The sequence below is a fragment of the Salvelinus namaycush genome, chromosome 3 (genome assembly GCF_016432855.1).
Source record: "Salvelinus namaycush isolate Seneca chromosome 3, SaNama_1.0, whole genome shotgun sequence".
Classification (NCBI taxonomy): Eukaryota; Metazoa; Chordata; class Actinopteri; order Salmoniformes; family Salmonidae; genus Salvelinus; species Salvelinus namaycush.
Genome location: NC_052309.1, coordinates 70246517 through 70261568, shown reverse-complemented (window position 1 = coordinate 70261568; position 15052 = coordinate 70246517). Strand labels below are relative to the sequence as shown.

The window sequence follows — 15052 nt, the reverse complement described above, 5'->3', positions numbered from 1 at the left end:
TTGAGTTGACGCATATTAACATCATATCCTGTTTTCAATAACCTGAAAAAGCTTCTATTGCAGTTATGACAAACCCTGGATAAGATGCCTAGGATAAACTTATCTTAGATGGGATTCTGTGGCATGTAAACATCTTATCCCGTTTACTGTTGTTTTTTGCAGTCGTCGCAGGCTCAGTTTTGCATATCATGGGGGTTTGGTAGGGGTTCAATTTCACGCCATATGTATTGAATTCAAAATTCAAAAAAATAAATCATGAACATGAAAAATAAAATTCAGAATGTAAACACTATATTTTTGAGGACGGGTGAAATAATGGATGTTGAAATCAAAAACCAAACAACTGAAAGCAAAATGTATAGAATTGAAGAGCCAGTGACACATCAAATCATTGATTGGGTTAAGACGAACCGTCACTCCAAAACTAGCGGACCAATGGAGACTCATTGTCTACGCCTCCCTCTAAACCCCGCCCTTCACGGAAAAATAATGCCAAAACTCGCAATTGAAAAGACTGGCAGTGAAAGCAAAGAAACGAAAGATACGAGTAGGGTAACAAAAAGGTAGTACATGCAGGCAAGAGTGTAGGCAAAATGTATTCAATAGGATTGGTTGCTGGGAAGTTTAACCGAAAAAGATTTTTGCATTTGTTTTCAAATTAAAAATATATAATTTGTCATAGAGTTTTGCTCTCGCTTTAAAATTATTTGCTTACAAGTATTGCTTTTGACGTCTTATTTTTGTTTACAATTCTATAGATTTTGCTTTCAATTGTTTGGTTTTTGATTTCAACATCCATTATTTAACCCATCCTTGAAAATATAATGTTTACATTCTCTACTTTATTTTTCATGTTCATGATTTATTTCATTTTGAATTCAATACATATGGCGTGAAATTGACCCCATAGTTTTGTGATGTTTTCATCTGATTGTCAAACAAATCACTTCAAAAAGCACCCTACCTGCGCAGTTCCATCCACCATAATAATTCATTTAGCTGACACATTGAAATACTGTCTGCTTGCATAACAATGTCAAAGATATCACATTACACATGCATTGCTATTTTCTCAAGAGATGCATCTAGAAATAAATAATTTCTCCACTCCTGTTCCCGAGACAAAATAAAAATTTGTTTTACCATTTTAAGAAATTCATAATTCTGCCTGAGTTATATTATATTAAGCTATAGTACATGTGAGAGGTTGTAGGCATACAGTCAGTGTCCATATCAGTTACTATTCCATTTAATCCTTATGAATTTAAAGGAGTAATATTCATGGTTACAGGGATACTTTTGATCGGGATATCAAAGGTGCATGTAAAGAGCTTATCCAGAATAATACTGGGATATGAGCTACTATCCATAATACTGTGCACATATAAACGTGGTTATATTGGGGTTGTTAGTAGGCATGCGCGATATATCAGTGAACATATCGGAATCGGACGATATTAGCTAAAAATGCCAACATAGGTATCGGCCTGGTTTCTAGTTCAACGCCGATGTTAAAAAAACGATGTCATACCTATATAACGTGCATACCTATATAACGTAGGTACATGACGTAATGATGCCACCTAAAATTTTGCGCTACACGTGCAACACAGCATTCCTAACCTAGCCCACAATGTCTGCTGTGTGGATCAAGCAGTCATTTGAAAGAGTAAAAACATTTCAGCGAGACAACTCAAAGGCGAAATCCATTCAATTCAAGATAATGGAATTCATTGCTCTTGACAATCAACCGTTCTCTATCGTGGGTGATGTTGGCTTTTGCCGACTGGTCGAGCACCGGTACCACACTACCAAGTGCGCTATTTTTCAGATGTTGCCCTCTCGGAGTTACACAATAATAGCATCACTGCTATTAGCTTCACAACATACAGACTATGGAATGCCGTTTGGGTCTTTGCGTGTCAAAAAAGACACAGTAGCACTGTCAAAGCTGTACAAAAAAGTCTGCAAACATGCAAACACTGGCCACGAACGATGTGTTTACAATACCGCGTTGGTAATAAAGCATCATTTGTTCGACCGAAACTTCTGGGGAAGCTAGCTTTAGCTTGGTACCTAGCTAGCACCAATACAACCAGCCTGAAAACAATGACCAGTAGAAACTGCAGTCATTTTCATTATTCTTAGCAATGATTTGGGAATCCTTGTAAGTAATAGCTAGGTTACCACTTGTTGTTCGCCTATTGAAATTGAACTTCAGTTCATGAAAATAAATAGCTAGCCAGCTACTTAATTAACCCTGTTGCCCAAAGCTAACATTATAAGCAGCCAGCTAGCTTCAATTCTGGCTAGTGAGCCTCGACCGGACCGGGTTATGTGTTGTGAAGCTACCCACAATAAGGATTAGGCACAATAGTGGAATTTAAAGTTTGCCATCAAAATAAAAGTTAATTTTTTCACGGAAAAAGCAGCTATCATCAATAGCCACAAATTTGGATATCATAGAATTACATGGATATATCTTATGTAAAATGTTGAAGTGTACTTCCTTAACTTTGTTTGGTATACAATATTTGTAAGGCCTTAACCATGCATTTTTCCAGACAATGTCAGGAATAAGCATGTTCCAGAAAAACTTTCCTCTCGGTGTAAGTTGGTTTTGTGAATGAAGAATTTGTCTTATATATTGATTACAACAAGATCTCTCAAGTAAGCCCATGCCTTCCAATCTGAGTTCTGGATAAACTTTGTGATCATTACCAAAGCTAAGATGAGTTTTCATTAGTGTAGTTAGACCACTGAGAACGGCTTTGATCACAGAAATAAACTCTCTGAAAGGTATTGGAAACTCTTTCAATGTTATACATTGTTCATATGTGAGAATATTACCCTTGTTGTTGAAAACATCAAGAACAAAGTCAATATTCCTCTCATGCTAGCTGGGGTAGAACAATGACTTATTCCTTACAGTTATGTCTGAATTATTCCACAAAAGAGCTTTATGTGGGGAAAAATTGTGCAGGAAACATATTTTCCAGGCCATTAAAGCTTGTTGGTGAAACCTAGCCAATTTAGCAGGTAATCTTTCAGGAATATAATTACATTTCAGTAAAAATTGAAGACCTCCCAACTTATTAATTGGAATGAAATACCATATTGAATCAGTATTGATCAAACATCTTTTAAACCAGTTTATCTTGAAAGTGTTATTTATGTCAACAAAATCCAACACTTCTAGATCGCGTTCAGCTCTTTTGTTAGAAAGGACTGACTTTTTTTGTTTGTGAAACTTATTTTCCAGATGAAGTCAAGAAAGGTCTTATTGATCTCTTTACAAGTAGCAGGATTTACACATAATGATAATGAGGGGTACACAAAATGAGACAGTCCCTCTGCCTTGGACAGAAGTACTCTCACAAGTATAGAAAGATCTCTTTGTTGCCAATTATTAAATATATTTTTGGTTCTCAAAATTTTAGGAGAGAAATTCCAATGTTGTCTGACTAAGTGTTTTTTTGACAGATGTATTCCTAAATATTTAACACAGTCCTTTACAGGAATATTTTCTATTTCTTTATCATCAGAGTCAAATAAACATCAGATTTCACATTTAGAAACATTCAGTTTTAATCCTGATGCAATAGAAAATGCAGTTATAGCATTAAGGGCATGGGCGACCTGGTCTTTGTCTCTTAAGAAAAGAGTAGTATCATTAGCCAGTTGGGAAATTTTGATTTCTTTGTTAAAAATGGTTAAGCCATACAACTTTACATTATTCAGAATATCTAGAGATAGAAGTTCCACCACCAAAATTAATAAAAATGGCGAAATTGGGCATCCCTGTCGTACACTTCTGTTGATACTGAATCTTTTTTGAAGTATTAAGGTTTAGTAACACAGAACTATTTATATCTTTTGTAAAACATGCGAATTACTTTGATAAAATGTTCACCAAATCCAAAAAGTTTAAGAGACCTAAAGAGAAATTAATGTTCAATTGTGTCAAAGGCTTTACAGAAGTCAAAAAATAAGACAACCACATCTGAGTCAATTGCATCTGAATAATCTATAAGGTCCGAGACTAAACGAATGTTAGAGCTTATGTGACGGCCCTTCATAAATCCTGTTTGAGTCTCATTTATAATGGTATCTATTCCTTTCTTTAATCTTTTGGCATAAACCAAAATATTTAATAAAGTAATTGGTCTCCAATTGTCAATGAGAGAAGGGTCTTTATCGGGCTTCGGAATCAATGAAATAAGGCCCCGTTTCATAATGGAGACCATTTCCCCACTTTTAATACAATCTTGAAACATATAAAAAAAATTGGGTCTTCTAGTAACTCCCAAAACTGTCTATAGAATTCAACTGACAGGCCGTCAGGGCCAGGTGATTTCCCTTTTTTCATTGAATTCAGAGCCTCTCTAATTTCTTCAATTGACACAGGTGAATAGCAAACTGAGTGGAAATCATCCTCAATTACAGGGACATAATTCTGAATGTGGCAAATGTAGCTTTCACAACCATCTTCCTGAAATTGAGAGCTGTAAAGGTTTTCATAAAAGGAATTGACAAATTATGATATTGTAATGGGATCTTTGCATAAAACATCGTTAATTTTGAGTGCAGTTATAGATTTTCTTTTGTAGTTTCTCTTTTCAAGTGCAAAAAAGTAACTAGTGTTTCTTTCCCCCTCTTCAATCCATTTTGCTCTTGACCTTACAAAGGCACCCTTTGCCAGATCCGTGTAAAGCTGTTCTAATTCTAGTTGTAAAGACATGAATACAGACTCCTCTTCTTCAGATAGATTATCTTTCTTTAGAAAACTGTCAAGCTTGCTCATCATCTCTTTTTCTCTAAGGATCTTTAATTGCATCAGCTCTTGCTGGCCTGCTGTTGCCTGTGCACGTGCTGAGCGCCTGCTGTTGACGTCACTCACAACGCACTTTTGCTGCCAGGCACGTGTGCTGTGACTGAGTGTGTGACAGAGAAAATCTTTTTGTGTCATTTAGAGGGAAAATGCGTGCATTTTAGAAGTTTCAAAAGTTGCTAAAAGTTCTAAATAAAATTTGTTGCTAGGTGCTGATTGAAAAAAAAGTTGCCAGGGTAGTCTGAAAAGTTGCTAAATCTAGCAACAAAATTGCTAAGTTAGCATCACTGCTTCTACTTGTCAAAAGTTAGCTAGCTAGCTTTGTTTAAGCGGGTTGTACGTGAGACTTGCACGCAGTGTTGCCAACAAATTTTCAGGGGAAGTTGCTAGAGGCAGGTCGATTTGTTGCTAAAAGTTGCTAAATGACGTTATTACGTAATAACGTAAAGCTGTGTCATTATGTAGAATACACAATAACGTTACTCAAATTGACTGGCCATCTCGGCGAAAAATATGATTTGACATTTGTTAGTTTAGATTTGTTTGTTTATTATCATATATTTTTATTTCTAAAAGTAATATAAACACAACATATTTTATATGATCACATATTTGTATTTTTAAACACAACACATTGAATTATTGAACAATTACATTTTATTTATTTTCTTTTTAACTAGTAAACCTACATATTCTGAACAAATATAGTTTAAAGCAGTGTATTGGTAGTTAGTTAACATGCTACCTAACTGATCAACAATTATAGGTACAAGCTAATAACAGGGTATATATGCTATCTTATTGAACAAGGAACTTAACTCAAATAATGATGTGTGCGCTAGGCATCTCCCTCCAGCTCTCTCCAGGTTGCTGTGCTGCTTGGCTGGCTAGCTGCTCAATGGTTTCCTCCAGATATTGCCACTGTTCTCGCACACACTGCAGTACACACTGCCACCATCAGCTGTGTGTCTCCACCAGTTCCAGAAAGTCCACTCCTTGCATACGTACTGTAAATATGATGAATCATAGATTGGCACGCAAATCCTCTTCATCTTCACTGTCCAACTGCATTGTCACGGAGCCGAAACCAGCAGTAGAGGACGGAGTGGCCTTAAAGCTGTATGCTGCTGTGGTACCAAACTGCTGCAGATCTTCACTTGGTAGTTTATGCTGGTAACAGGTATCACCAGCCAGCTTCAGTCCATACCGCACCAGGAGTATGGAGTTGAGAGTGTGCAGTGACATTCTATTTCTTAACTTTGACTTGACCACACTCATTTGGCTGAACAGCCGTTCAACCTCCGCATTTGAGTGTGGCAAGGAGAGGGCAGCGAGTGTAGCTTTGCACAGTTCTTCAAATGGATTTGACCCGGAAGAGTCCGTGTAGTTATTGACTTCACTCCAAAACTCGACTGTATTTTCAGTTGAGTCCCACCTAAACAGATGGATGTTTCTCCATTGGGAAACAATTTTATCAATTGTTTGGGGCTGGTATGTCACGTTCCTGACCTTATTTCCTTTATTTTGTCTTTGTTTAGTATGGTCAGGACGTGAGCTGGGTGGGCATTCTATGTTATGTGTTTCTATGTTTAGGTTCATTGTTAATTAGCCTGATATGGTTCTCAATCAGGGGCAGGTGTTTTTCGTTTCCTCTGATTGAGAACCATATTAAGGTAGGCTGTTCACACCGTTTGTTTGTGGGTGATTGTCTTCCGTGTCAGTGTTTGTACCACACGGGACTGTTTCGTTTGTCTAGTCTGTTCCTGTTCGTGCGTTCTACGTTATATGTAAGTTCTCATGTTCAGGTCGGTCTACGTCGTTTGTTATTTTGTAATTTATCAAGTGTGTTTCGTGTTCGTCTTGTTTAAATAAATTCAACATGTATTCATCACCAGCTGCGTTTTGGTCCGATCCCTGCTCCTCCTCAGACGAGGAGGAGAACATTCGTTACAGAATCACCCACCAACCAAGGATCAAGCAGCGTGGGAAAAAGCAGCAGCAGCGATCGCAGGATTTCTGGACATGGGAGGAAATACTGGACGGTAAAGGACCATGGGCACAACCTGGAGAATATCGCCGCCCTCGTGAAGAGCTGGAGGCAGCTAAAGCCGAGAGGCGGCGGTATGAGGAGGCAGCACGGAAGCAGGAGCAAAACTGGACTACACTACGTGGGAGGAGATCGACAGGTGGGCGATCGACCCAGGGAGAAGGCCGGAGCCCGCCTGGGATTCTCTGGCGCAGTGTGAGGAGGGATACCGGCGAATGGAGGCAGCACGACGACGCGGTAGGAAGCCTGTAAGTCAAGCCCAAAAATTTCTTGGGGGGGGGGGGCTAAAGGGTAGTGTGGCGAAGTCAGGTAGGAGACCTGCGCCAACTCCCCGTGCTTACCGTGGAGAGCGTGAGTACGGGCAGACACCGTGTTATGCGGTAGAGCGGATGGTGTCTCTTGTACGTGTGCATAGCCCGGTGCGGGTTATTCCACCTCCCCGCACTGGCAGGGCTAGATTGAGCATTGAGCCAGGTGCCATGAAGCCGGCTCAACGCGTCTGGTCACCAGTGCGTCTCCTCGGGCCGGCATACATGGCACCAGCCTTACGCATGGTGTCCCCGGTTCGCCAACACAGCCCAGTGCGAGTTATTCCACCTCCCCGCACTGGTCGGGCTACGGGGAGCATACAACCAGGTAAGGTTGGGCAGGCTCGGTGCTCAAGGGAGCCAGTACGCCTGCACGGTCCGGTATATCCGGCGCCACCTCCCCGCCCCAGCCCACTACCACCAGTGCCTACACCAAGCACCAGGCTTCCTGTGCGTCTCCAGAGCCCTGTTCCTCATCCACGCACTAGCCCTATGGTGCGTGTCTCCAGCCCGGTACCACCAGTTCCGGCATCACGCACCAAGCCTCCTGTGCGTCTCCAGAGCCCTGTTCCTCCTCCACGCACTAGCCCTATGGTGCGTGTCTCCAGCCCGGTACCACCAGTTCCGGCACCACGCACCAAGCCTCCTGTGCGTCTCCAGAGTCCTGTGCGCCCTGTTGCTGCTCCCCGCACTAGCCTTAAGGTGCGTGTCCTTAGCCCGGTACCTCTAGTTCCGGCACCATGCACCAGGCCTACAGTGCGCCTCAGCCGGCCAGAGTCTGCCGTCTGCCCAGCGGCGCCTGAACTGCCCGTCTGCCCAACGCCGTCTGAGCTGTCCGTCTGCCAAGCGCCGCCTGCGCTGCCCGTCTGTACTGAGCCTTTAAAGCCGCCCGTCTGTCCTGAGCCTTTAAAGCCGCCCGTCTGTCCTGAGCCTTCAGAGCCGTCCGCCAGACAGGAGCCGCTAGAGCCGTCCGCCAGACAGGAGCCGCTAGAGCCTTCCGCCAGCCTTGAGCAGCCAGAAGCCGTCAGCAAGCCATGACCAGCCAGAGCCGTTAGACAGTCCGGAGCTGCCCCTCAGTCCGGAGCTGCCCCTCATTCCGGTGTTGCCCCTTAGTCCGGTACTGCCCCTTTATCCAGGTGGGTTAATTTGGAGGGTGGCCATTGGGAGGAGGCTACGGAAGCGGGGATTGACTATGGTGGGGTGGGGACAACGTTTGTTTGTGGGTGATTGTCTTCTGTGTCAGTGTTTGTACCACACGGGACTGTTTCGTTTGTCTAGTCTGTTCCTGTTCGTGCGTTCTTCGTTATATGTAAGTTCTCATGTTCAGGTCGGTCTACGTTGTTTGTTATTTTGTAATTTATCAAGTGTGTTTCGTGTTCGTCTTGTTTAAATAAATTCAACATGTATTCATCACCAGCTGCGTTTTGGTCCGATCCCTGCTCCTCCTCAGACGAGGAGGAGAACAATCGTTACATGGTATCCCAGTAGCTCAGCTACTTTAATAATTTCAATGGTGCATTTATTGTGCGTTTCCTTAACACTGAACAAGGCCATGTTTCGCAAGGCTTTAAGGTTGTCTGGGAGCTTTGCTTGCAGCTCCTTGCTTAAAGCAACAATGTAGTTGATGCACTGTCTCCGAATGCCCTTTTTGTCCTCTGGTGCAAGACTGAGTTGGTACACCGTGCTCTCGAAAAGGTACCCAAGGTATGGTGATGGACTGAGATGTCCATCAATGGCATCCTTCAGGACATCAATTTTTGCCATATGGTTGACTACTCTGCTGCAAATTGATGTTAAGAGGTGTACCAGATTGTCCAAAAGCTTGACAGGATCTGTTTGCTCTTTACCTCAAATGACTTCACTGCAACTTGTACATCGGACAGGATTGATTTCAAGAATGTCAGTTAAACATAGTTGGTCTTGTACATGTACATTTAGCAACGCTCACTGGCCTTGGTCAACTCAAAGTGGAGTTTCAGTTCTTCCCACTGGCTCAATATACGAGTTACCGCAGGCTCAATCGATAGCCAATGTGTGGCACACACTTTGGTGATCTGCAGGGGTTTCTGGACACAATTAATGGTGGCATACACTGCTTTGTACGCCTCGCGCCGTTTTGGGGAAATCGAAAACCAGTTGTAGGTTTCCCTGATTAAGTACTCAACACTCCTAGGGATGGTTTCTTTGGATGCTGCACTGACAGCCAATTGTAAAGAATGGCACACACAGAGGATGAATACCAAATTGGGCAATGCACATTCTTCCTTTGAAATCTTGTGCACCCTGTTGTGCACCTCAGTCATCACAGACGCATTATCAGTGCCAATACCCTGAAGATTCTCTTTTTTAAGGTTACACTTCTCAAGAAACTCAACTACCGCCTTTGCTATTGATCTGGCATCGGCATCACCCCCCCCCCCCCCCCCCAATTCATCCAGACCAAGAAATGTGGACACAACGGTTCTTTTTTTAGCATTGAAATACCGAATCACCACACCCAGGTATTTCGAGACACTGACATCAGTGGACTCATCCAAAAGGAGACTGAACTTCTCATCCCCCACATCTGATGTTACTCTTTTGAGAAAATAAGGAGCCAGTACTCCCATAATCATTTCTGTGCACTTGGTGCATTTGGAAGTTTGTTGCTGCCACAGAATCTGAAAAGGCAGCTTTGCAAGCCATACCTAAATGGTCGCATGCTAGCAGCGAACAATGGCCATTACCATAGTAGCTTCTGCTCTTTTGCAGTTATCCACTTTCTTAACCAACTGTGGTAGTGTAGACTGCGTTGTGGGGTTGTACAGTTTTGATTTATTTATATGCTTTGCTGTAAAAACAATGTTTTTTGATGTCATACATTTTTACAAGCATATCTGATTTGCAGTACGCACAGTATGCCTAACAATCATCCCCAATTACTGGCTTCAGCCACCCTTTAAATTCAGGTAGACTCCCACTCTTTTCTGTACTTCTGGCTGTACAATTTTGATTGAGACATGTTGATTGATATTGTAAGTTCTGTTCAAGATCAAACATTTGTGACCAACTATATTCATTGGGTTTGTCTCGTCGAACACATACTACTGCTGCTGCAGTCAGCCAACAATGATTTGCAATTTGCTGAAATTGCTGCTGGCCTGCTGCTGCTTGTGCACGAGCTGAGCGCATGCTGCTGACGTCACTCACAAAGCACTTTTGCAGCCAGGCACGTGTGTTGTGACTGAGTGTGTGACAGAGAAAAATCGTTTTTGTGTCATTTAGAGGAAAAATGCATTTTAGCGTTTGAGTCACGATTCAAAAGTTGCTAAAAGTTCCAAATACATTTTTTTAAGTAGCTAAAATTGTTGCTAGGTGCTGTTTGAAAAAACTCTAAAAACTTGCTAAATCTGGCAACAAAATTGCTAAATTGGCATCACTGCTTGCACGAGCCTACCACTTCCTCTGTAGTTACGTTTACGGTGTTTCTGGAAAACCATCTTGAAGCCAAGGTGCTACCGCCCCCAGGCGGACTGGTAGACCAAAAGCGTCTCAAGCAAAAAGGCAAACATAGTACAGTAGCTATGATTTAAGATTGGAAACTATGTGGCTCGGTGTTCCATGTCTTTATCTGAAAACGGACTTCCCGGCAATAGATGAAGTTGCAAAAAGATTGCAATATTATTAAGTTGTCATTGATGGAATTCGAAGTTGGTAATCAACCATAAAACAAAAACAAAGCGTACGTGCGTGCGATATGGTCATACAAGGAAGGGGTGAACTTCCCATGAAAGGTGTGTCCTATTGGATCTGTAATTTCCAGTAAGCAATTCGTAGTTGTCAAAACAGCAGCTCTTTCTATTTGTGTAAAGTGACAAATGATTGTTACCACTGTAGATCGTATGAAGACTATATACTGTATTATAGATTCATTGTTTTTTGTTTGTTCTTTTAAAGGAATGAGTACTTCCTCAAAATTATAATTTATCATTGTGTGGGTGAGTGACTTTCGATTTCCTATATCTCTATGTAATCAAGGGAATGTAGTGGGAAAGTTAGGTCTATTAACAAAAGCAACAACTGCAGACCCACAAAAACCGTATTACTGTATTAATAGTCACTTCTTCACATTTAGCCTACATGTAGCCTATTTTAATGTGCAGGAATTTAAACACTAACATGAAACATTTTCTCTTTCTGATTTCAGATTGAATTATACTGTGTGGTATACTCTAAAGTATTCAGCAACAATGTTTCTATTGATTATTATAGTCACAAACTTTGGGACTTTGATAGCTGATGATGGTAAGCAGTCTTTTTTACATAGCCTATAAACATGTAAGTAGATTTAACCACAGTATTTTTGCCTGATCATGATTAACATTTGACAAGCTTTTTGTTTGTTAATTACTTGTAGCAATGAGTGATGGAAATCTTCAATGCTTCAACGATTATGACAAAAGTATGGTTTGTCATTTTACAACTGACAAGTCTAAGTGTGCTGAATACAACATGACATTGAAATTATTGGGCTCACAAAATATGTAAGTATATGATTGTTTAAGTTTTTCTATTGTCGATATTAATCTCACCAAGAAGTCATATTTCATTTCAAAACTGCATTATTATTCAACTTGTTTCCCAGAGGCCAGAATGATTGTACTTTCAAGGAAAAGCAGAGGTCCAATGATGTTTCCAAATGTGGATGCTCTATTGATCCAATGGTCCTTATTATTGGGGAGGAGTTTAATGCAACACTTTGGAATTCTGGGAAGCGCCTAAATTCCAAAGTCCTCTGTATCAAATGCAGCAGTGAGTTGCATCTACATATGCAGATTGCTATTTGGAAATGAATTACTGTTATAAAGAATATTGCATGAAATTAAACCATTCTTTAATTGATTGATATGTCAAACCATCCCTATCATTGCCCTATACAGTAAAACCCAAAACCCCCACCGTCCAAATGGTGAAACCAACAGAAAATGGGAATTTCCTGGTCAAATGGAAGACAAACTACCCTGATGATGCACCGTTTTCTAAGGCCTTGATTGCCGAATTGAGCTACAGAAAGAAAGGAGAAAAAGATGAGGTAAAGGAGGGTGATATACAGCATTCCCCCGTTTGCTGTCACATCACAAAGACAACATTTCTTCTAGCTCTTTCCTTTCTTCTTACAGGTGTCCAAAAATGACTCAACAACTTCCCATGAATTACTTGTCAGAGACTTGGAGCCAAACACCATTTATGCTCTGAAGGTCAGAACCTATACTGACATGAGCGGCCGTTTCAGTGACTGGAGTGAAGAGTTGGACTTCACCAACCGTAAGTGATTAAATGAGATTTATCATCCATGGGTTTTCAAACCTTAATTTCACTTTCACCTTGTAGCTCATTGTATATTCTTCTCTGCTCCACAGCTGCATCATCTCGGAAAGTACTCCAGATTGTCATTGTTTTCAGTTCCATTGCTGTTATCATCATTACAAGTGCTTTGTTTTGGTGCTGTGTTAGGTAAGTTGTCCTGACATGTCTGTAGGTGACATTATGTCTGTTTCCACAAACATTTGTTATCATACAGCTTCATATTGGCCCTATAGGCTTTCAAATCCTCCTATTTCCCCCCTCTGCAGACTCAAAACCAAGTTGTGGGATAATATTCCTAAATGTTCAAACCCAGACCTTTTGTATATGGTTCCAGGAGTACCTAAGGTGAGGCTCTATCTTCAATTATAAACTGGGTGGTTTGAGCCCTGAACGCTGATTGTCTGAAAGCCGTGGTATATCAGACCGTATACCATGGGTATGACAATTTAAAAAAAATAATAATAACAATTTTAGAATAGTTACATTTGTAACTAGTTTAGAATAGCAATAAGGCACCTCAGTGGTTTGTGCTATATGGCCAATATACCACAGCTAAGGGTTTTGTCCAGGCACTCTGCGTTGCGTTGTGCAGAAGAACAGCCCTTAGCCGTGGTATATTGGCCATTTACCACACCTCCTTAGGCCTTATTGCTTAAATATTCTATGTTTAAATAAACTGTAGACCTTCATTACATTCATACTGTAATTCCTTCCATTTGTGTATTTGCATTTAGTGATGTTTGTTCTCCACCACAGGTATTGTCTCCTCCCAAAATACCTTTATCCTCCATCTATGTTGATTCTTCAAAAATGGACACTGAAGGAAAAACATGGTGAGCGTATAGATGCACTATAATGAAAAGGTGTCTTCGGGTTCAGTCCTATTCGCATGGGCAGTCAAGTCCTTGCAATGAAAATAAGCTTTAATTCACTGTAAGTTGCCCGCTTGTCTTTTCTCTACAGGCCAAACCCCTCGATAGTAGATGGGAGCAGTGGAAGAGGTAGTGGCTCAGAGCTTGACTCATCATCTTCCCTGGGTTATGCCCACACATGTTCCATGAGCCCGGAGCCTAGTAATGTGCAGATCATTAGCCATCTTCAAGAGGCCCTGAGCAAAGTCTTTCCCAGCCTTGTTCCTTTGGACGGGAATCCTCAGTCATTGCTTTTAGCCCCTCCTATGACAGATGATGGTACACAAATGAACTGCCCTGAGTCAAATAGAGACATTGGTGTGTGTTCATCTGACTACAATCCTCTTCATTTCATGAGTGAGTCTGGAGGCTCTTGTGGGTCATCTTGTTACAACAATATTACCTACTCCCCCTCAGTGCCCCTCAACTCCATTCAAGAGTTAACAACAAGCAAGACATCCTCATTTCCTACGCAGCCTCTGCTCTTTTGTAACTCCTCCTACCATTCTGGTGAGGCTGAAGTGTTGAAAAATGCCCATCCACAGCTGTTTCTTGGTACTGGTCAACAAGATCTTAACTTGTCCACTAACTGTGCACCCCTCTTGCAAACTGACTTTTCATATCACCCGTGTGATGGCGCCAGTCATGATTCAGAGACTACCACATCAGCAGAGGACACCAGTCTGATCTACGGCTCTAATGACAGCAATGTGTCCAAACCTCACAATGTTATCAGTGTCGTTCCTGGATATCAGAGCTTCAGTGAGGCGGTCGGTAAGGACAATGAGAGAGGAACTGATGCCTTCATGGATGTGCCACTGCCACTTAAGGGTTTCCAGGATGTGGACAGTAGCGAGCCACTGATTTACGGTGTGAATCCATGTTACCACAGCCTGCCTGACCCTGGATGCTGCCTCCCCCCGAGTGATGTCGATTATCAGACTTTACAGAGCCTGGGACAAAATAGCCCACATCAGTGGGTTTCAGACAAACTGCTGAACAAGTGTTTGGAGACTGAGATCCCTCAAAGCTCCATGGGGAACATGCCTCTAAATGTCATACCCAACTCACAGGGAGGACAATGTCCGAAACCTGGATGTCCCTTTCTTACTGCTTTCTGTTCAGACCAAGCCATGCAAATAGACAATGACAGCTCTTATCATTGTGTGTGATTATACGGTAGACACTTTTGCACTTCACTTTACAATTTCTTTTATTTTGGGGACTTGAGCTCATATATATGTTTTTTTCTATATTATACAAACAGTTTGAATACCATTCTGCCATGAAAATGCTGTGGCCTCATGTCCAGAAATTTTGGATGTACAGCTCCTGTAAATAAACATTTGTGTGTGGGAAACTGCAACAGTTAATTGTTGAAGAGATATAACATGTCTTTGCCTTTGCCTCATCTGTCTGAAACATGTTGTTCATCATCTGGGATGTACTTCAGTTGAAATACTGAGCAATAACATCTAGATTACATATCAAGGTCGTCAAACTAGTCTCCAGCCTCTAAAAGTGACTTCTCTTCTAATGGCTTCCCAAAATAGTAAAATAGTCAGACAGTTTCATTGCATCTGATGTTTGATAGGCTAAATAGTGTTAA

The 15052-nt window shown here is 41.4% G+C and overlaps 1 protein-coding gene across 3 annotated transcripts; it reads left to right on the top strand.

The window, feature by feature from the left end:
• Nucleotides 1-10794: 10794 nt before the first annotated feature.
• Nucleotides 10795-14835, top strand: LOC120036493. Of its 3 annotated transcripts, XM_038982945.1 has the most exons (11): nt 10795-10959; nt 11123-11163; nt 11373-11470; nt 11583-11709; nt 11811-11977; nt 12106-12257; nt 12346-12490; nt 12586-12679; nt 12799-12877; nt 13289-13365; nt 13496-14835. In XM_038982945.1, the coding sequence occupies exons 3-11, from the start codon at nt 11416-11418 to the stop codon at nt 14613-14615; spliced, it is 2016 nt and encodes a 671-aa protein (XP_038838873.1). In that variant the 5' UTR covers nt 10795-10959; nt 11123-11163; nt 11373-11415; the 3' UTR covers nt 14616-14835. The 3 variants fall into 3 exon arrangements, with proteins under 3 accessions (XP_038838873.1, XP_038838866.1, XP_038838879.1); XM_038982938.1 differs by lacking the exon at nt 10795-10959 and having other exon boundaries at nt 10984-11163; XM_038982951.1 differs by lacking the exons at nt 10795-10959; nt 11123-11163; nt 11373-11470; nt 11811-11977 and having other exon boundaries at nt 11630-11709.
• The last annotated feature ends 217 nt before the right edge of the window (nt 14836-15052 follow it).

Bases quoted from the DNA above. Each gene is read 5' to 3' on its own strand.
- LOC120036493 (XM_038982945.1), top strand. From the start codon at position 11,416: ATGTTTCTATTGATTATTATAGTCACAAACTTTGGGACTTTGATAGCT. The intron at 11,710-11,810 runs GTAAGTATATGA...CTTGTTTCCCAG, and splicing joins TTATTGGGCTCACAAAATAT to AGGCCAGAATGATTGTACTT. The intron at 12,491-12,585 runs GTAAGTGATTAA...TCTGCTCCACAG, and splicing joins AGAGTTGGACTTCACCAACC to CTGCATCATCTCGGAAAGTA.